This window comes from Myripristis murdjan, chromosome 6 (assembly GCF_902150065.1).
Source record: "Myripristis murdjan chromosome 6, fMyrMur1.1, whole genome shotgun sequence".
NCBI classification, from domain to species: Eukaryota; Metazoa; Chordata; class Actinopteri; order Holocentriformes; family Holocentridae; genus Myripristis; species Myripristis murdjan.
In genome coordinates this window covers 34,398,404-34,421,214 of record NC_043985.1, presented here as the reverse complement: position 1 = coordinate 34,421,214, position 22,811 = coordinate 34,398,404, and the positions used below count along the sequence as shown (strand labels likewise).

The window sequence follows — 22,811 nt, the reverse complement described above, 5'->3', positions numbered from 1 at the left end:
ACAGTTCTGGCCATGTTGCTAGTGGTGCTCCTCCAGCAGATGGCGCCGTTAGCATGTCCTACTGTGTGCTTGACATGACCTGTCACTCCTTTTACAGTTTTTTTCAATTGCTTACACACATTTTCAAAGCTCTGTCTTTTTCTCAAAACTTTACAGACAAATCCAACTACTGCTCACACAAAATGCAAAAAACACCCTATCTACTGCAAAATGAAACACAGTATTCAAAATATTGTAAACCCATCTCAAAAGCAAGCATTTGTCTCACATCACAAACACATTTCCCATTGTATCACATACTTGTGTATATCATTTACACACTGTTGCTCTAAATCTAAAGCTCTTTTGTTTCTATGGATTTTCTTGATATATTGCCATATAAGAGTGAAGATATTGTAGCATGCAAAAAGAAATCAACACAAGCAATAATGGAACCAAAAATATTTAATCTTCTGAATAAGTCAGTTGCTGTTGTGGATGCAGCATTGTACAGCATCAAAGCAAAGTACACCAACCATCACATATGGAGGAGAGAGAGTGTGTGTGTGTGTGTGTGTGTGTGTGTGTGTGTGTAACTGCTGGTTCGGGGTGAAGCGCTCAGCAGAGACAGACGGTACCCCACATCTTGACCAATCGTGCGGTTTTCGCAGAAAAAAAAAAAATTCGGCTCCTGGAAAAAAAAAAAAAAAAACACAGCTCCCAATCAGGAGCCGGTCCGTTCGCAAACAACCCATCACTGTTCCAAAGCGTCCTCCATGAACCTGGACTCGTCATCCTCTGTGTCTTTGTCTGAATCCCCTGGCTCTCTGCATTGTTATCCATTGTTCAAGACAGATAGTTTTATAGGCCTATGTCAAGAGTGATTGGTTGGTGTTCAGTAAAGCAATTATTGTTTACACATGTGAGGACAGAGTCTGAGGCACTGATGAATAAGTGTGGCATTTTGATTGGTTGTGTTTGAAATGGGAAATCAAGTTACTTCCTGACAGATTTTTGTGTGTTAGCAAGAGAATTGTGTGTATTGATTTGCAAAAAGTGAATAGCTAAATTGAAAACTGTGTCAAGGCTGAGAATTAGTTTATGGTTTTGCTGATTTGAAGTGAAGTTGTGAGGTTTGAGTGAAAGAGTTTAGAAATAGTGTGATATATAAAGGTTTTGTGTGTAAGCAATTGAAAAAAACTGTAAGGGGAATGTGCATTGGGGGATGTGCCAGCAGCTAGTGTGTGTCAGTAGGGCAGGCAGAGTGCAGAGCAGAGCAGACCAGAGTCCCACCTGTTAAACTAGTCTTCACCGTGGCCACACACCTTTTCCAATCCATGATATATAGTTTTGTAGGAATTGTGGTCCTCTTTCCATCGGCATAGGGTTGAAAGCTGTCAGACTTTTACTTTAGTCAGCATTGGCCTAATTAGCATTCTGCGCTATTCCCACCAGAGTCCATGGGGAAAAGTGGAGGCGCTGATTGTGGACACTCTGACTTTGAGGGCTTGTGAAATCCAAACGGTTCGAAATTTTACTAATTCCTTCTGAACTTTTGTTAAGCACTATGTTCTCTGTCGTATATTTGCTGTTCGCACCCGTGCCGCCTCGTGCCCACTTGTGCCCGGTGGCTGTGGCTTTAAGCACACACACACACACACACACACACACAGAGTTGTTACTGCTCCTTCCCAATGAGTGTGCATTGGGAGAAGGCTGCAGGCAGCTACTGTGAGTCAGAGGAGTGGAGGAGGGGAGGGAGAACAGTGCAGAGCAGAGAATCTGGAGTCCCACCTGTTAAACTAGTCTTCACCGTGGCCACACACTTTTTTCAATCCACACCATGATATATAGTTTTGTAGGAATTTTGGTCCTCTTTCCATCGGCATAGGTTGGAAAGCTGTCAGACTTTTACTTTAGTCAGCAAGGGCCTAATTAGCCCCTAGCATGCTGCGCTATTCCCACCAGGGTCCATGGGAAAAAGTGGAGGCGCTGGTTGTGGACACTCTGACTTTGAGGCCTTATAAAATCCAAACGGTTCGAAATTTTACGATTTCCTTTAGATCGTTTGTTAAGCACTGGTTACTCTGTCATGTATTAAATTTTCAAGCCGATGCGATTAACGCCCTGGGAGGAGTGCGATTTCATGCAAAGCGGAAATTTGGGCGAAAACGTGACATTCAAATGCAAATTGCGGACTTCCTGTTGGTGTTAGGTGGGGGGCACGAGCACGAAAAATGTCGGGCTTGATGAGATCTACGTTTCGGCGCTGGTTTGGTCTTTCTATGACATTCCTGTGGGCCGCAGGGGCTGCCTTTGCGTCCCTAGGTGGCGCTACCGAGCCCATTTTTAACCGGGGGGTTCCGATTTTTGATTTTATCGAATTTTTCGCCGGACCTGATGTGCGTGCCGAATTTGGTGAGTTTTTGAGCATGTTTAGGGGGTCAAATTAAGCCAAAGAGACGTAATAATAATAAAAAAAAATAAATAAAAAAAACGAAGCAAAAACAATAGGGCTTCGCACTGGGCCCGAGCACTGTGCTCGGGCCCTAATAAAAAAAAAAAAAAAAAAACTTTACAAAAACAATAGGGCTTCGCACTGGGACAGTGCTCGGGCCCTAATTAAAATAGCAAAATTTTAAAGCCCACAACGATTATGCAAACAGTTCCTGAAATATGAAATAGCAATGGCTGTTTCATGTCACATTTCATGGGGGATGTTGTTTCTTACTTTTACAGCGTATCTGGTGTAGGGTGGCTGACTTCTTTTTTTTTTTTTTTATTGTAAATATAAATCCTCAGTACTACATCCCTTTAGGTTTACCGATCACAAGAAAAGTGGGACATGAAGATATGATGGGATGCCTTTATGCTGGGGAGGAAATTTGATTAATCAAACCTCCCAAAATTTGAATTTAATACCTCGAACGTAGATGTAAAAGGGGAATTTAAATTTCCCCTTGGGGATTAATAAAGTAATCTATCTATCTATGTTTCTATGAATTTTACCTGCCAGAGCATGTGTGATGAGCAGAGAGGAAGCAGGACGGCCAGCAGCTGAGTGGATATGTTCTGTCTCTAACCCAGTGTGCTCTGTGTGTTGACTCGCATCTCCTCTGTGCAGCAGTAAGTACACTGTAAATACACAGTTCTATAATTTATCCATATTTACAGGAGGGCTTGCTTATTGCCTCGCTGATTAATTCCCCCTGGTCATCCTTTGAAGCAGCAGTTACATCTATTTAGGAAAAGAAGTGAAGTTATCTTAGTTATAAATTCAAAATCAATCATAGAAGAAGTGAGGCATACATGAAGTATATAAACATTTCTCTGACAAAAATGATCTCACCGGTTGAGTTAAACATTAATGAACGGTCTGAAAGAAACACTGTTTTTCTATGTTAGCCTGAAGCTCTAACCTGTTGTTATAGAGGTAAGCTCATTAACTTGCTTAGCTAGCTTGCTGAATTTAGGCCATGTGGCCAATTGCAACTATCAGATGTCTTCACAGTAATGACTGTTTCACTCTTATGACTGAGTTTTAATTCATAAGGAAAATTACTTCTTCTCTCTTAACATAAGTTTGAGTTGTGGAAGCTTCCAAAAGACAAAATAAGTGTACACATGATCCAGCAGAACCCTTCAGGTGTCTCGGAGTTTCCTCACCTAACTCCTGACACTTGACAGATTTTCTTTAGGTTTTGACCAGAGTTTCTTCTTTGCCATTCAAGCTTTCTAGCTAGCTAATTGACACTGTGGCTCTATCCATTAAGATTCAACTCAAGTCTGTGATTCTTGAAGCTCTTATTGAAGCTCTGTCTCTGAAACCTTTAACACTTGAAGCCACTGCTTTTACCAAACTGATGCTTGTTCTCTGCTTTACATGCAGTTTTTAATTTTATAACACACTTTGGACCCTGTCTTGCACCAGAGTCCCTAAACCCGTTATTTGGGGATTTAGCATTGCGCAAGAGGCGTTCCCCCACAAAAGTTGCTATCTTGCGCACCTCCCGTTATCCGTAAAACTACCCGCTACATTATGCATAGGTGTGTTTTGGGCGTTACGCCAATTACACTAATCAGTGTGCCAGGTGCCATTGCCTTTAAGGGCAGGCTGTGCTATCCTAAATCCGCAAACCGAAACCCATGATGGAGAGAGGGAGGTAGATTTTCTCAGGGGTTCAACTGAGGCTAAAGCAAGGTGGCTAAAGCAAGGTGGCTTATATATTATATTATTGGCGAGTTAATTCGGGGAGGTGGAGCCGCATGTGCACGTCCACGTGTCCAAGTGGCCATGTCACAAGGTTGTACTGAGTAAAATCCCCGGGCCACACCACACAGACACAAGAGGCAGAGGGGGAACTATGTGTAAACTAATTTATTGACAAGGTAGATTGGCAAATAAAATATTAAAAATTAAAATATAGCACAGCTGCTGGCTTATGATAAAACAATAAAACACACTGGCGTAAGTGTCCAATTAAAACAGTCTTTCCTCAAACAGTCTATATGAGTAATATACTCAGTCCATTCCGGCGGCGTCCCAGTATCAGTCCGACTGCGTGCGTGGCGAGGCTCCGTCGGGGCGCGCATTGAAGCCGCCTGGGCGCACTCTTGTAAAAGCCCAAATGGGATAGCGGGTGGTGCTGACCACCCGCTATCCGCTTTCCCTAAAGTGTGTCATCAAGATAACAATTTTAGCGATAGCACATAAAACACGCCCACGAACACACCTCCAGGCGCAAATAACGGAGTCAGCATAAGGTATAGCGGGTAGCATGGGCGCAAGATACCGTTTAGGGATAGCGGAAGCTCCTAAATGCGCAATTCACGGGTAGCGGGTAGTGGCAGTGGGTAGCGGGTGGCACAAGATAGGGCCCTTTGTGCAAAACTGTAAACACAAAACTGTGCAAAGTTAAAAGTCCACAAAGAGAGGTGGATGGGGTGGATAGCAGGTGTGTAAGCAACAGGATTTCAATGTACAAGACACACATACAAACACCCCCACCCACCCCCCCACCCACCCCCACCCCCACCCCATCCAGGGTCAGATACATATTAAGGATAAATTTGTGACAAGTGTTATAAACTAACTACACTGTAAAAATACATAAATAAATAAAACAAATAAAGAAATAAGAAAAAGAATAAAAATAAATTGATAAAGTTGAGTAAAAGGAAAAAAAGGGGAGAAATTACATAAGTACATAAACAGGTATGCAGCCACAGATATTCTAACCATAGAGACCTTAAAAAGACCTTAAAATTTGAGGTGATGGACTAGTACTGTTAACAGTCCACAGGAAGTGGAAGGCCAGCAACATATCTAAGAAACGGAGACCATATTTCATCGAATTTTTGATAAGACCCATGCACAGCAAATTTGATTCTTTCCAGCGTTAACATTGACAATACCTCCCGAACCCACTGAGTAAAAGATGGAGGCCTGCTCACTTTCCAGTTACGCAAGATAAGCCGCCTTGCTAGCAGGGAAGCGAACGCGACTGCGTTCTTTAGGCAGCCTGAGAGGCCTACCTCCAGCTTTACTGCACCAAAAATGGCGGTAAATGGGTTAGGATTTATTGTTTTATTACCCAGAGATGCTAGGCCTTCAAAAATTGAAGACCAGAAGCCCGATAGAGATGGACAAGACCAGAACATATGTCCCAGTGAGAATGGAGTATGATGGCATCTAGGACATTCTGGGCGAACAGAATCATAAATCTTTGCCAGTTTATCACTGGAGTAATGCAAACGGTGAAATACTTTAAACTGTATTAAATTTAACCTCACACAGAAAGAAGAGGACTGTATTAGCGAAAGAGCAGAGTCCCACATTTCATCAGAGATTGTTTCGCCTATATCATCCGCCCAGGCCACCCTAATAGGGGGAAGGGTATGATGGAAAATACTTAGAGGCAAAGCTACGTACTTGAAAGTAGCGAAAATTATGATTTTTTGGGACATTGTTGTTTTGACACAATGAGCTAAATGACCTGAATGAATTTTCATGAAATAGGTCAACAAAATACACCAATCCACAGCAATGCCATGCCTTGAATGCCAGGTCCAATTGTGAGGACAGAAAGAGATGACTGAATGTCATTGGGGTGTGGCTTTTGCGTAAAATTAAAATGCTTCCTAAATTGAGTCCATATCTTAACAGAGTTTTCAACCACTGGATTAAGACTGTAAATCCTCAAAGTGACCGGTAGCAGAGACGTTAGCAAGGAGATGGTAGATACAGGGAGACTAGACTGCAGTTCCGTATGTGACCACAAGGGTCCCACCCCCTTACTGAATGTTGTAATCCAATAAGTGAGCTTGGAGATATTTGCTGACCAATAATAATGTAGGAAATTTGGTAACCTTAATCCACCTTCAGATTTTGGCCTCTCTAAACTTGCTTTTTTAATACGCGAGGGGGATTTATTCCAGATGAAAATAGAAATAAGACAATCCAATTACTTAAAAAAAGATTTAGGTAGGTAAACAGGTATCATTTGAAATATGAATCTAGGCAGAATTGTCATTTTAATTGAATTTATACGTCCCACCAGGGATATGGGAAGATTTGACCAGCGCTCCAAGTCTCCCTTTGTTTGGTCAAGCAACCACCTGAAGTTGTGTTTGAAAAGTGCTCTGAATGAACCTGTCACATTAATACCCAGATATGTAAAGCATTCCTTCTCAACTTTAAAAGGGAACTGTTCATAGGTGTGTTGCTTCGCCAGCTCCTTAATAGGAAATAACAGACTTTAAGATAAATTCAAATTGCAGCCTGAGAACTCCCCAAATTGTTTTAGTTGGTTCAACAATTGAGGGAGACTTGACGTTGGATCAGAAATAAAGAGAAGCAAGTCGTCTGCATACAATGCTAATTTGTGTATTGTGCCACCTCTGTTTATCCCCTGGATCCTCTGATGGCATCTGATAGCAATCGCAAGAGGCTCTATTGCTATATCAAACAAATAGGGAGACAAACAGCATCCCTGGCGAGTTCCTCTATGAAGGGCAAAATATTCAGAAGTATTGTTATTGGTACACACCGAGGCCATTGGTTTAAAATATAAAATTTTTATCCAATTAATAAATGCAGGTCCAAATCCAAATTTCTCTAAAGCTGTCAGCAGATACTCCCACTCTATCCAATCGAAAGCCTTTTCCGCATCTAAAGAGACAACAATTTCAGGCTGGATTTCAGAGTGAGAAGAGTACATAATGTTCAATAAACGTCTCATGTTATAAAAAGGCTGTCGACCAGAAATGAATTATGTAATCCCACCCCCTCTACTAGTACCTTTACAAGTACCTGATGGATTTATCCTGCTTCTTAAATATTACTACTATCAATAACCATTATGTAATAATAATAATAATAATAATAATACAATAACAATAGTAATAATAATAATAATAATAATAAGAATACAATATTAGCAATAGTAATAACTACGATCATAATTTCTAATTAATATACACCAGTTAATATATTTATATTTATATTAAAGGACAAGGACAAAAGTACTTAACAATAACAACACACAACATAAAAGAAAAGAATCCAATAATAATAAATAAAGAATAATTAACAATACAGTGTCCTGTGCTCACCTAGTGACTATCACACCCCCACCTCATCCCTATACCCTTTGAATACATTCTCTTTATATTTGGTTTTAAACTGTTTTATGTTTGGACATTGTTTGATCCCCTCACCCAGAGTGTTCCATTGTCTTACCCCACAGAGTGAAATGCAAAATCTTTTCTTGTTTGTACGGGTTTTGTTGATCTTAAAGATGTGTTTTCCTCTTAACTGATATCCCCCCTCCCGATTCCTAAACAGTTTTTGAATGTTTTGTGGCAGATGGTTCTTACTAGCTTTATACATGATTAATGCTGTTTGGTATTTCACAATGTCTATGAATTTTAATAATTTTGACTGTATGAAGAGTGAGTGAGTATGATCCCGATAACCGACTTTATGAATGACCCGTATTGCCCTTTTTTGAAGTATAGTTAGTGAATTGATGGAACTTGTGTAATTATTTCCCCAAATCTCTACACAGTAAATGAAATATGGCAAGACAATGGAACAGTACAGGGTGCGTAATGACTTATGATCCAAAACATGTTTCGCTTTGTTTAAAACTGAAATGCTTCTTGATATTTTACTTTGTATATGTTTGATGTGCGTTTTCCAGCTGATTTTCTCATCAATTATCACCCCAAGGAATTTATTTTCATGAACCCTCTCAATCCACACCCCATCTATTTGTATCTGTACATGTTGGTTAATTCTGCAATTCCCAAATAACATTATTTTTGTTTTATTTAAATTCAAGGATAATTTGTTTCTGTCAAACCATATTTTCAGTTTGTTCATTTCTTCAGTAACTTCCTCCAGTATTTCCTTTAAATTCTCTCCAGAAAAGAAAATGTTTGTATCATCAGCGAACAACACCAGCTTCAATACCTTTGACACACTGCAAATATCATTAATATACATTATAAATAGTTTAGGGCCCAACACTGACCCCTGGGGGACACCACAAACAATGTCCAAACATGAGGAACAAACATCACCCAGCTTAACAAATTGCTGTCTCTTCTGCAGATAGCTTCTCACCCAGTCTGACACAATACCTCTGATGCCGTATCTTTCCAGCTTTCTTAGTAAAATGTAATGGTTGATCGTGTCAAAGGCTTTCTTAATGTCAATAAATATTCCCACTGCACATTGTTTTTGCTCAATAGCATTTGTGATGTCTTCAATTGCTTCCATTATTGCTAGTGATGTTGACCTGTTTGGTCTGAAACCATATTGACTGTCAGATAGTAGTTTGTGTTTTATTATGAAGGTGTCCAGTCTGTTATTGAAGAGTTTTTCTAGTATTTTTGAAAATTGTGGTAGGGTTAGGGTTATGGTATATAGGGAAATGCCCAAAAAAAAAAAAAAAAAAAAAAAAAGAATGTGGCTGCTGCATATGTATAAAAAAAAAAAAAAAAAAAAAAAAAGTCTCCAACTGGAGACCGCTCCCTCACTGTATGAGCCTAACACTAACATGTAACTCGTTAAGACTAACCTCTACTACAAACTCTACAAAAAAACTCTGCACGGGTCACGCACAGCAATACAAAACCAAATAACCAAGTCCCTATGGTGTCAACTGAATACAGAAAAACAGAAGATATAAAGTATAAAGTCATTAATTGACATAATTGTCATAATTGTCATTGTCATAATTGTTCAAGGCATATATATATATATATATATATATATATATATATATATATATTTACACTGGTTATTCAGTTGTTTACGCTGCTCAGTCCGTTGTTTACATTCTGTTTTTATCTAGTTATTCTCAATTGCACTCATTATTATTTATACTGGTTATTCAGTTGTTTACACTGTTTAGTCTGTTGTTGTACATTCTGTTTTATCTAGCTATTCTAAATTGCACTCATTACTATTTAGCTCCTGTTTTTTAGCACTAGTTATATAGACCATATCATACCAGTTATATAGACTATATTTATGTATAATATTTATAGTTATATATACCTAAACGGTCCCACAATTCCATCTCTGCTGTAATCCGGAAGCCAAGCAACGACATTTCGTTGCCAAAATCTCACTGCTGTGTTTTTTTGTGCAATGACAATAAAAGAAGTCTAAGTCTAAGTCTAATATATATATACAGTACTCACAAAAAGTTAGGGATATTTGGCTTTTGGGTGAAATTTATGGAAAATATAAAAAGTTCACGCTACAGTGATATTATATCATGAAAGTAGGGCATTTAAGTAGAAGCATACACTGGTGATTTCCTCATCTCAAACAATTTCTTGAAACAAAAGCCAACAACAATGGTGGATATACCACAACAAAAAATGTCAGTGTCAATAACTTGTCATGTGCCCTTGAGCATCAATTACAGCTTGACAGCGACGTCTCATGCTGTTCACAAGTCGACTTATTGTCTGCTGAGGCATGGCATCCCACTCTTCTTGAAGGGCGGCCCTCAGGACATTGAGGTTCTGGAGTACAGAGCTCCGAGCCTCTACACGGCGACTCAGCTGATCCCATAGGTTTTCTATGGGATTCAGGTCTGAGAAAGTGCAGGCCACTCCATTTGAGGTATCCCAGTCTCCAGCAGCCATTCCCTAATGATACCACCTCGATGAGCTGGAGCATCAAACACCTGATGTGAATTTTGCCGTTAAACTCCTTGTTAGAGAACAGCAACTTGTGCAAAAAGTACTGAAACATTGAACAGTTGGACATGTGCATTCAAAAGTTTACAGAAGGTCACATTAAGTTCACCTGTAAAGGTTATAATGCATTTTAGGTTCATCCTGAAATTTCACCCGAAAGCCGAATATCCCCAACTTTTTGTGAGTAGTGTATATAAATATATATATATACATATACACATACATACATACACACACACACACACACACATAAATGCTACATATATAATAACCGCTTAGCCCACACCGAGGGTGTGTAGTCGGGGTAAATGTGGATCCGTTGTTATGGAAGATGGCTGCCGCAGCTGCAGCTTTCTGCAGGATGTCCACTTTCTCTTTAAGTAATGGAACTTAACCACAATAGTTCTAGGCGATGCGCGTAGCATGCACAGCATTAACTTTTTCAACTTCTTTCATTGCTTTGGTGTGTTCGGCGCGGGTATTTGCAATCTGCTGGTGCAGCTCCCTCGAAAGGTCTTCAATTTTTCTGTTTGACGAGTCTATCTTTGCTAATACCCTTAGCTCCGATTCCTTAATGGCCATCATGAGCGTCTTGATTGCTATGCTTGACGTGTACAGAGCGTCATTCTCCAGTAACTCTGCGGCTTCCTGGCCTGGCTTGAGCTTCATGTGTTTAGGCATTGTCCAGTAGGAGTACGGCTCTACAAAAATTTAGACGCCTTTCAAAAATTAGTTTTAACAAGGTAAAAATTTCAGGTTTGAAACCAATTTTGAAGTTGGGGAGATAGTATTAAAGACAAAAAGTATAACCACGTGTGGAGCCCCAAGCCAACACGTCTTTACATGTTGCCCCTCTCCCAGCCAGTGAGATCTTTTGTGTATGACCAAGACTGTGACCAGTTTCCATTTTGTTGCCTGAACGTCACCTTAACAAAATGGTCTGTGGCTGCAAACTAACCTTTCCCTAACACCAATGGTTTTGTTGCCTAAGCCTAACCACGTGACACTGACACGTGATAAAAGTGAGAAAGCCTGATGCATCTCATCCTGATGTCTTCACATGTGATGAAGACCATGGAGCGGCTGCTGCTACACCATCTGAGACCGCAGGTGAGCCATGCCCTCGACCCTCTGCAGTTTGCGTACCAGGAGAAGGTGGGAGTGGAGGACGCCATCGTCTACATGCTACACCGATCCCTCTCTCACCTGGACAGGGGCAGTGGTGCTGTGAGAATCACATTTCTGGATTTCTCCAGCGCCTTCAATACCATCCAGCCCCAGCTGCTTGGTCACAAACTGACTGATATGGGAGTAGGCTCACACCTGACGGCATGGATCATGGACTATCTGACAGGCAGACCTCAGTATGTGCGACTGGGGGACTGCAGGTCAGACACTGTGATCAGCAGCACAGGAGCGCCGCAGGGGACTGTGCTCTCTCCAGTCCTGTTCACCCTGTACACGTCGGACTTCCAGTACAGCTCGGAGTCCTGCCACGTGCAGAAGTTCGCGGACGACACGGCCATCGTGGGATGTATCAGCGGTGGACAGGAGGAGGAGTACAGGAAACTCATCCAGGACTTCGTAGCATGGTGTGGTTACAACCACCTCCACCTGAACACCTCCAAGACAAAGGAAATGGTGGTGGACTTCAGGAGGACCAGGCCTCACCCAGAGCCCATAAGCATCAACGGTGCCTGTGTGGAAATGGTGCGGACCTATAAATACCTGGGAGTGCAGCTGGACGATAGACTGGACTGGACAGCCAACACGGAGGCTCTGTGCAGGAAAGGACAGAGCCGACTGTACTTCCTCAGGAGGCTGGCGTCCTTCAACATCTGCAAAAAACTGCTGCTGATGTTCTACCAGTCTGTTGTGGCGAGCGCCCTCTTCTATGCGGTGGTGTGCTGGGGAGGCAGCATCAAGAAGAGGGACGCCTCACGACTGGACAAACTGGTGAGGAAAGCGGGCTCTGTTGTGGGCACACAACTTGAGAGCCTGACATCTGTGGCAGAGCAACGGGCGCTGAGCAGGCTCCTGTCAATCATGGACAATCCACTGCATCCACTGCACAGCGCCACCACCAGGCAGAGGAGCAGCTTCAGTGACAGGCTGCTGTCACTGTCCTGCTCCACTGACAGACTGAGGAAATCATTCCTCCCCCACGCCATGCGGCTTTTTAACTCCACCCGGAGGAAATAACTCATTATACACATACTGCAATACTGGTAGATAACACGTAAAGACTGGAGGGGAAGGGGTGATTCCATGAGGCTGGATCTAGTCTGACAGTTCCTGAATTCCCAGTACCGGGCGTCAGGTTCTGTTGACGGTCTTGGTCTCATAGTTTCACACTAACTCTGAACCTCAGTCGGAGCGTGTGTTCTTCAGGTTAGGCTATTTTCCACTGCTGTTTAACTGTTATTACTTCTGTTTTACTGTTAATACTTCTGTTGAAATTGTGCATATTCCTATCTTTTTATAATCCCGGTTCATAGTGTCTATATTGCTTACTGCTATTTATCATGTGTATAGTGTAGATTCTGCTATTTATCATGTGTATACTGTATATTTTGCTATTTATCATGTGTATACTGTATATTTCTTCTAAATTTGCACATTGACCTACCTCTATGCACATTTTATACACCCATGCACACGTTTTTTCTGTTTTCTGTTTTTTTGTGGCACATTGCTTTTTGCACACTGGGTTGTACTTAACTTAGGTTATTCTGTTGTACTCAGATCTTATTCTGTTATACTTAGATCTTATTCTTTATTTCTATTTTTTTATTCACTTAATTTGTAATCTGTGGATACTGCTGAAGAAAATGTGAATTTCCTGCGGGATGAATAAAGTATCTACCTACCTACCTACCTACCCTGAAGGGCACTTTTGGCATCAGTATCAGACAGAAAGGGGCATGAGCGAGCAAGATTTTTTTTTTTTTTTTTTGGAGTTTTATGACACCCAGTGCTCAAAAGGACCCAGTATCCACTTCACATCTTGAGGATGTTGTAGTTTCTTATGTAATAGTGGGACAGACACAGTGCAGCCCTGGGTCAATAAGACTAGTTTAAAGTCAGCATCCTCTTGTGTGGTATGAAATCATTTTTAGCTACAAATTACTTATTAGTTATCGTCACCATATGTTGGTGTGAAAGATAATTTGTCAGTGTGCTAGCTACTGGTAAAGTGGCATCAAATTTGCAGGTTCCCTTGACTCCTGCACATGTCTATCCCATTTGATTGCAATATCACAATGCATTCAGAAGTTACAGAACCTTTTGTAATATTTTCCACTCAGTTCAGGATGGGTGGACGGATGAGAAACCTGTGGCATCTCCTGCTGTCAGTCCAGCCATCCAGAGCGCTGGTGGATGAAAAGTTCAGTGTTCGAGTGCAGAACGCGCTGCCTGCTCAGTGGCTGACCGTGCACGCCCTCCTGCACTCAGAGGACGGAGACGACTGGGAGGCGTTCGGTCACTACGTCACGGATGCTGGTGGGGACGTGAACGGTACAGACTTCCCTTTTCCTTGAAAAGTTTGAGGTTCACACAAAAAAATTTGGAATTTGTCTGGAAAACTAATTTGGGAAAAAAATGCTCAAGTCTTGGAAAGCAGAAATTCCACAAATATTCTGGAAAACAATGTAGAAATTCCTTGAAAAAATTCCACGTCTTGAAAAAGGAGAATATCACTTTTATGCTGATGATTGACAGCTATACCTCTTGCTAAAATCTAGGGCTTCCCTCCAGCCTCCACTGGAGTGTCTTAAGGACATTAATGGCTGGATGGCAAATAATTTCCTTAAGCTAAATAGTAACAAAACTGAAGTCATTATCTTTGGTCCCTCTAAGTCCAGAGGCCATCTGGCCAGTAAGCTAAGCCACCTCATGCCATATGTGAAGTTACATGCTGGAAATCTGGTTGTTGCCTTTGATTCTGTGTTCTGTTTCGACAAAAAAAAAAAAAAAAAAAAAATCTGCTTTGTTGTTGATAACACTTCCTATGAGTTAAGAATGATCTCCAAATTCAAGCCATTTCTGTCTTTGGGTGGAAAAAGTTCTTCAAGTGTTCATTACATCACACCTGGAATGCTGCAGTTCTGTTTTCTTTGTTCTTCCCCAGGCTTAATGCACCTGCCAGGCTGACTGGTCTTAGAAAGCACGAGCACATCACACCAGTCTTAGCCTCTCTTCATTGACATCCTGTCCAATTTAGGATTCAATTTAAGATCTTATTGATTGGATTCAAGGTTCTTACTGGTCAGGCCTCATATTATATCATAGACCCAATGCAATGGCACTCAGCTCCCCACCGTGGGACTAATAAAGGAATATCTTATCTTATCTTAGGTCTCTTAGATCTAACAAATGTCTCCTGTACGTCCCACGGTCACAACTAAAACAAATAGGTGAAAGAGCCTTTGCAGTTGCGGCACCACAACTGTGGAACCAATTGCTGTTAGACATCAGATATGTTAGTTTGTCGATATTGGTCCGTCCCCCTCATTTCTCAGAACAAAACTGCAGCCCTGCTGTAATCAACCTTTAACTCTAAGGATCCCAATTTATTGTTTTCATCCTTTTGCTTTATAGTTACCAAAGACCCCAGTCTGGGAGGAACATATGTTGGGGTGGAACCGATGGGTTTGTTGTGGAGCCAGAGGCCGGTGCCAGGCAGCAGACCAGGGCTCCGGTAGGCTGATCGATCAGTACTGCATCAACTTTAAATTTAGACGCAAGTTTGCTTCTCTGTCCATAAAAGGGCCTTAAGGGACCTGAAGATCTGCTCAAGCTTTTTTTTTTCTTTGTAATAACCAGTAAGTTGCCACTACAGTTGTTGTTAGCTAGCTTGATTAACAGTGGTAAATGGACCGGACTTTATGTACTGAGTGATTTATTTAACCAGCTTGTAGCAGCGGTCAGTTTTTCATTCATTCACAACACGTCTCCTCTAAGCAAATAATCTCGTCCGTCTTCAGGTTCACGAAGCGGGATGTCCAGACTCCCACGCAGGTGAGGCTCTCGGTGTACCAGGGTCACCAGTCGGAGGGTTTCATGGATCGGGCGGTGCTGGCCAGTGTGATGGTGGAGCGTTGGTACATGGCGCCTGGCGTCCGAAGAGTCAACATCACGGAGGGCGGAGTCACCGGGACCCTCTTCCTGCCTCCAGGTAGGAGCAGAGGAGAGTTCCTGAGCTGCCAGACTGAGCGTCAAAATTAGATTTAACAGCTAAACAGAACTGTTCTGCACTGTTTTATTTTTTTTTTCCTCACGCGAGCTGGCAAGGCTGAAGAACGACCGTGTTGGCTTGTAAGTCTTGTAACACTCCAAGGCAGCATTTCTTGCAATCTTTTGGAAGGACTGTTGACTGCTGCTCAGACACTTTGAGGGGAAGTTAAGCAGTTGCTGGGAGTAATCTGAAGACATCACCCTGGGCTCTGCACATTTCCCATGACCCATGAATAATGAATTAAAAAAAATATTGATACTGATAGATTAAGCTATGTTAAAAAAATATGTGTATTTGCAGCCCTAAAATCAACACAACAAAGTGAACTTTTCCAATGTGGTTCAGAAAGGAGGATCTGACCTTTTGAGATCAAGCCTCAGGCAATACTTTATTGGTAGACCAACACCTTTTGGATCTGATCTAGTGGCCAGTGTGGCTCTGAATGTAAAGTCAGCTGTTTTTGCATTTGATCCTGCAGGGCCTGGACCGTTCCCCGGCTTGTTGGACCTGTGGGGCGGCGGCGGTTTGGTGGAGTACCGCTCAGCGCTACTGGCCTCTCATGGTTTTGCCTCTCTGACCCTGAACTACCTGAAACCAGTTCAGGTGAAGAATGAATACTTTGAGGTAATGATCAGTTCAGACTGGAAAGCATGAGAGCTTCAAGGTTCCTTTTGAGAGCCTCTTCGATTTTCAATTTGATGTTTCCTGTTGACAGAGCATGTGGGGGCGTGACATAAAATCCATCTGAAAAACAAACTGTTCTTTAACTCTTCTTAGATGTTGTTTCAACAGCTCTGTCAGTAAGTAAGAGGCAGAGTGTTTTGGGTTTTGGTAAACTGTCAGTTGTTGAGGTCTGGTGCTGTGGCTGTCCTGCAGGACGCCTACAGAGTGCTGCAGCAGCACTCTCAGGTCTGCAGGCGCAGGATCGGATTGGTGGGACTTTCCAGTGGCTCCTCTATGGCTCTGAGAACTATTTACTCCAATGTGATCCAGGTGAGGAAATGCCTGCACACTGTCTTCATGTGCTTTTTCAATGAGATTTGTATCAAGGTGCAGCCAGACTCTGCAATATGGATGTATTGTTGTATTAGTCAGTCAGTCAATCCAGTTTTATTGCTCCATTGTTGGGGTAATGAGTTACAAAGTAAACAAGGAATCTGATTATTTTTTGCAGTAATGAGTAACTTAAGTCATTAGCTCATTAGTTTAGTAATCATTTATTGGTGGAAAACAGTACTTTTGTTCCTGTTTTATTGATATCCATGAAATTAAACTTCAATTATTTGGCTACTTAAGCTGATGGGGTTTGTTCCCAGCTGATGAATGTGTGTGTGTGTGTGTGTGTGTGTGTGTGTGTGTGTGTGTATATGTGTGTGTGTGTGTGTGTGTGTGTGTGTGTGTGTGGTCTCCCAGCCCAGATGCCTGGTGTGTTTGAGTGCGACTCATGTCCAACCAGTGGGAGGAACTATAGCTGATTTTTTCTATAAAATTGAAGAGTAAGTCATATTGTAGTAGATGACTTTATCACGTGCTGTGACTAGTTTAACTGGGTTCAACTGGTTTCTCTGTTAGCAGTAGTAGCTAGCAATTTTTTGTGAAAGCTGAACAATTTTTTCCTCCAAGTCTGGTAACTCATGTTATCCCTGACCAGAAACTTGAAGAAATCACACTACAACGAAGAGAACCAACTGATCGGGCGTAATGTTTTGCTGCCCATGCCAACCGACACCAGCAAGAAAGTGGATGTGAGTGAAATCAGCTAGAAAACTTCTGTCTCGTACCTCCTGATACTTCTGGAAAGTCTAACAGGCATTTTTTTGTCTCATCAGCCTTAAATTTATTTCTGCCATGTAATGAGAGAAAACTGTGCTGAATGTTTTTAAATCCTCCTGCAGGGAAGAAAACGTGTTTATCAGGCGTAAAATGTTGTGGCCTACCTGCACCTCATAGAACCTGGAAAACCCAATGACATGCCCCCACTGCTCTACCACCCACACAGACAGGCCGCACAGATACAGCTGCTGCATAGACCTTCACTGTTGAAGCTACATGGCCAGCCTGAAATAGATCTTGTAAGCAGGGGTGCGCTGGCGTACGGGGATATCGGGGATTTCCCTGGTGGGCCGCTGGGCCTGTGGGCGAAACACATGAAACGAAGAAGCAAAAGAAAAAGACAAGGAAAAAAGTCTAGCGCAACGGCCAACAACGTTGTTGTCCACTAGGAATTGGTGGTGGGGGGCTGGGTCGGGCAGCTATTGTTGTGATAGGCTATACCTGTGTTCACGTATCACTGCCTATGCTTACAGCCAATCAAATTTGGTCCATGTGGGTATGTCCCACCCATTTCCTCAGGCTGTTGCAGCTGTCACTGTCACTTGTCAGTCATCAGTGATGGGAATAACGGCGTTATAAATAAATAAACTCTCTGTCAACAATCAGAGTTGCTTAAGCCCCGGATGTTTCTTCAAAAGCTCCAGATCTTTTTTTTAAAATCTTCATTATTATTATTATTGTTATTGTTATTGTTATTGTTATTATTATTATCCTATATGAAAAATGTGCGTCTTGTGGAGAAAAAAAAAAGTGGTGGTGTCAATTTTCAAAACGATTGGCAGTTTTTCATAATTTATCAATATGAATGGAGAATGAGCCCAAACCAGTACAATAATCCCCGATGGCAGAGCGGATAGTGTCTCCGCCTGCACTATCCGCTCCATGCAGGAGACCAGGAATTCAATTCCTACCCAGACAAGAGGGCGTCCTTACTTTATTACCTCACTTTGTTGTAACCATGACAGGGAAGTGATTCTTATTATTCTGCCTGTCATTGGCTAGATGACACACAGTGGCATTTAGGGTTTCTGTAATTTTTATTTCTGTACTCTTTTTGTGAATTTGTATTGTAACCCACATGCTAAATTATTATTATTCCCCACACCATGCATGAAGTGGGCCGGTCTGTCAATTACTCCCGGGCCACTTTTTCCCCCCAGTCCGCCCCTGCTTGTAAGTAGTATTTCAGTGGCAAATAGATAGATAGTGTTTTTTGAAATTGATCTGCTGTCCCACAACCCCTGAGCTGACTTTCTCTGCAAGACTCCACCTTAACTGTAAGATGAGGTGTGTCACCACTTCCCACCTTGTGGGGATTAAGCCGAGAGGGACATCGTGTAACAGAAATGAGACAGGAGACTGTTGCATGTCAAACTGACCCAGCACAGATGGAAAAAACCTAGAGACACAATTGCTGGGACTGATGTTAACATCCCTAGCACCGAGGGGGTGGGGGCTCTGGCTGCGCTGACATTGGCACCTGTGACAGTCACATCTGAATTCAAGCTACAACCAGCATGGACATCACGTGACCATGGCCTTAGGTGTCATACCAAAGACATGAAGCACAGTGTCATTTTTGACACCATTAGAATTGGACCAGGAAAAATTACACCTCCAGGGGGTGCTAAAAGTGGAAGCAATGAGATCATTGGACACAGCAGTGAGACTGTTTGCGGAGCATATTGTACATTATGTGGAGATGATATCCCTTAGCCTATAGGGAAGATATCTCAAATTCCTCCCTTTCAAATAGTGGTAGAGGTCAGACTGCCATATGAAGGGAATATACGACAGCAAGGGAGCAACCACAGGCCCTGCTTCAACAAATCCAGGGGTGTGGAAGATCAGCACAAGGAGTTAACCAGAGCGCAGTGGGGGGGCTGAGGTGGATCATGGTCAGCTCCCAATGACATAAACTCATATCTACCACATGGATTTACTAAAAAGGTAAATTACAACACTTTATCCACAAATGACTGACTAGTGGATGTGTGTTGCAGGTGGGCCGGCTGCAGTGTCCTCTCCTGCTGGTTGTGGGCGAGGACGATCAGAGCTGGCCTGCATCTGAATCTGCAGACGATGTGAGTTTCCTGCTTTGGAATAAGAAGCTGGGTCGTAAGAGATGTAATGGTCTGAGGACAGATGGCAATGATGAGTCAGCAAACTGCCAGTACACCTGATTCAAATGTTATCACACCATTGATGGATGTTATCAGTGGTTATCACCCCCACAGCTATGGGTTAGTAGGGCTCTGCTGCACCTTTCACTGGGTCAGAAATCTGTTATCATCTATTTTTATCCTTAGTCTGTCTTAACCAATCAGATGGGAACCTGACGCCAGATGTACCAAGATGTAGTATAAAACCCAACTGTGAATGGATGGATAAATCACAGTGGTCTTCCCTCCATAGACCCGGGATGGAGACCAGACTGAAGGAAGAGCCGTGTTCATTTTCAGATCGCAAACATTACATTAAGTTTTCCAAACTTAGCCATTACCTTTTCCCAACATTAACTGTTACCTTATACTAAACTTAACCATCATGTCAAACCCTTTTCTTAGACCTTTTCCTGACTTTAACCAAGTAGCTAATGAAATCTAAGCTAATGAAAGTGGCTGAAACGAATGTTTGAGTGGTTCAGCGCAACTGACGATAGAAATAGCTGATAATGATTCTGATCCACAAGAAAGAGCAGTAGGGCCCTACTGAGTGTGGAGGTGATCATGGACTGCATTTCTACAGCGCTTTCTAGTCTACTGACCACTCAATAGTCCAGTAATTTTAGGCCAAAATTGGGGTCAACCTAGGACAAATTGCAAGAGAAGCAAACTCAACTGATTTTGTATCCTCAGTTTGTCCTGAGTGAGGGAAAAAAAGTCCCAGGAAATCCCATTGGTGGAAAGTTTTGAAAATCACCTATTTATGACCACATATTACCAAAAAACACTGTTTTTAACACACAGGGAAAAGGGATCAAAATTTACTTTCAGATATCACTATAAAAATTCACAAGTTGATTGCACACACAAAGACAAGAAAAAACGTCAATTACAAGTTCTTTGAATTATTCTGTTTACACATGCATATCACACATTATCTGATTGGATATGCGCTAATAAGGAATATCAGGAATAAATGCCAGAACAGACATTTAAACAGTGAATTAAAAGGTTACTATATATACAGTAACCTTTTAATTCACTGTTATGTAGTAACCTTTTAATTCAAGGTTACTATATATATAGTAACCTTGCAGTTTAACCCCCCACCCTCCAATAAAGAAATAAAGAAAACAGGAGAATATATTCAGTAATGTAATTGTGTGTTCCCAGATGAGGGAGATGATGGAGCGAGCTGGGAACAGCCACCTGCTGACCGTCCTGTCGTATCCCAGAACCGGTCACCTGATCGAGCCGCCGTACAGCCCACACTGCCGGGCCAGCAAGTTTAACGCACCTACTATCAGTCCAAACAAATGTAAGTTAACCATAGTGTGTGTGTGTGTGTGTGTGTGTGGCTGTGTTTTCAATGGAAGCATTGAGCTTTAAATGTTGGTATTTGTTGTGTGACATTCTCAATTGGTAACTATCTTATTTTTCATCTGCAATAATTAACAGATAATAATGATGAAATTACTGCTTAAATAATCAGTATATTAATTGATTAGACTGACAGAGAATTATTTGATTATAATTTTGATAAAAGATTAATCATTTGTCTTTTATCAAGTGAAAAAGCCAAACATCATCTGATTCCAGTTTCACAAAGCTCACTAAGACATTACGATGGTCTCTGATAAAACTAGATGGCCCTCAGTAGAGTGCGTACCTCTGCCAACACGATGCAGCTGTCCAGATCTGCCAGTTCCACTTGTTGGATATTCAGGATGAGTTCATCAGGCCACCGCTACACCCTCCTTTGCTGCGAAAAATGAATTGGTTCATCCTTGACCCATGACCAGCCTTTCCACAATGTTCCATGGTGTTGTCACATCACTTCGGGCTCTGATAATTCCCATGAGACTTTGGCTTTATTTTTCACATTGAGCGTATTAAAGCACATGTGTGAAACTGGTGCCACGGAGACTGAGAGGCTGCAGGTTTTCATTCCAACCAAAACCTCCAACAGGTGATTTGGCACATGTGCTCTAAGCCTGCCATGAAATTGATGCATTAGGATCTAACCAGATGGATGAAATTGGGTACAGCTGGTCCTCCTTCCTGTCTGCCATGTTGCAGATTTGACAGTTTGAAGTGAAGGTGCTTATCCCCCCAAATGAATTGGAGGATGAGGAGCGGAGTCGGATTAATGTCACTGTGTTGCTGTTGTTTTGGTTTCAGTCATGATACTGTGGGGCGGAGAGGTGGCGCCGCACTCCCACGCTCAGGAAGACGCCTGGAGGAAGATGCTGGACTTCCTGAGGGAGAATCTTTACTGCAGCGCCGACTGAGCCACAACAATCTGCCACCAACGCATTTCTGCTGCCAGATCACCGACATCAGGCTGCAGCGCTGCAGCAGGGCGGCCTCTCGCCTGCTTTTACCTTTTTATAGCCAATAACAAGAAGCATCATCACTTTACTTGCAGTTTAACAGACTTGGAGTGAAGATGGTGCACGTCTCTGATGGCATATTAGGACCATTATGTGGGGAAAAAATTATCACCACTCTTGTCTTCTTTATCCTCCTCATCCTCTTCATGCCCTTTATCATCCTCTTCATTCACCCCATCTATTTTCATCCTCTTCAACCTCCTCGCCTTCTTCATCCTCCTCATCCTCTTTGTCCTTTTCCTCCTCTTCATTCCCTCATCACTTCATCCTCTTCATCTTCCTCACCCTTTTCATCCTCTTCATTCCCCTCATCCCTTTCATTCCCTCATCTATTTTCATCATTTTCATCCCCATCATATTCTTCATCTCTGTCATCATCTTAGTCCTCTTCATGCCCCTCTTGCCCTTCATCATCCTCATCTCCTTCATCCTCCTCATCCTCTTCATTCCCCTCATCTATTTTCCACCTGATTCGACTGCATGGACATTATCAGTCATAATCACTTAGTATGGGTTAGTGGGGCCCTACTGCACCTCCTGTTAGGTCAGAAGGCTGTTAGCATCTGTTGCTATCATCAGTCACTTTTAACCACTCAGTGTTAGCTTTAGCCAATTTCATTAGCTTAATTTTTGTTAGTTTCTTGGTTAAGGTTGTGTTAAGGTTAGAAAAGGCTTAGTCGTGATTAATAAGTTCAGGATAAGGTAATATTTAATGCAAGGGAAAGGTAATGGCTAAGTTTAGCAAACTTAACACAACACTGGCTAGCTAAGAGGCTCTTGTTCAGTCAGGACTCAATCCCAGGTCTCTGGAGAGAAGGTCACTGATTTACCCATCCACCCATACATACGCACGGCATAGTGTCATCAGTGCGTCATAGCTGGGGGGCGGAGTCACCTGGGTGGAAAACATTGGTTTGTTCTCATTGATTCTCATGCATTCAGCGCGATTTTTGAATCCAATTTCCTAATAAAATAGAGATT

At 42.1% G+C, this 22,811-nt stretch overlaps 1 protein-coding gene across 1 annotated transcript; it reads left to right on the top strand.

Annotated features, from left to right (window-relative positions):
- The first annotated feature begins 13,514 nt into the window (after positions 1 to 13,514).
- LOC115361029 (peroxisomal succinyl-coenzyme A thioesterase-like) lies at positions 13,515 to 21,769 on the top strand. The gene is made up of 10 exons (XM_030054266.1): positions 13,515 to 13,719; positions 14,803 to 14,902; positions 15,189 to 15,379; positions 15,918 to 16,063; positions 16,316 to 16,432; positions 16,853 to 16,935; positions 17,091 to 17,184; positions 19,276 to 19,356; positions 20,611 to 20,755; positions 21,619 to 21,769. Exons 1-10 carry the CDS (start codon positions 13,515 to 13,517, stop codon positions 21,726 to 21,728), a joined length of 1,272 nt encoding a protein of 423 aa, XP_029910126.1. The 3' UTR covers positions 21,729 to 21,769.
- The last annotated feature ends 1,042 nt before the right edge of the window (positions 21,770 to 22,811 follow it).

Excerpts from the sequence above, each read along its gene's own strand:
- LOC115361029 (XM_030054266.1), top strand. The coding sequence starts at position 13,515 with ATGGGTGGACGGATGAGAAACCTGTGGCATCTCCTGCTGTCAGTCCAG. Across the intron at positions 13,720-14,802 it reads TGCTGGTGGGGACGTGAACG|TTACCAAAGACCCCAGTCTG; the intron begins GTACAGACTTCC and ends TTTGCTTTATAG. Across the intron at positions 17,185-19,275 it reads ACACCAGCAAGAAAGTGGAT|GTGGGCCGGCTGCAGTGTCC; the intron begins GTGAGTGAAATC and ends TGTGTGTTGCAG.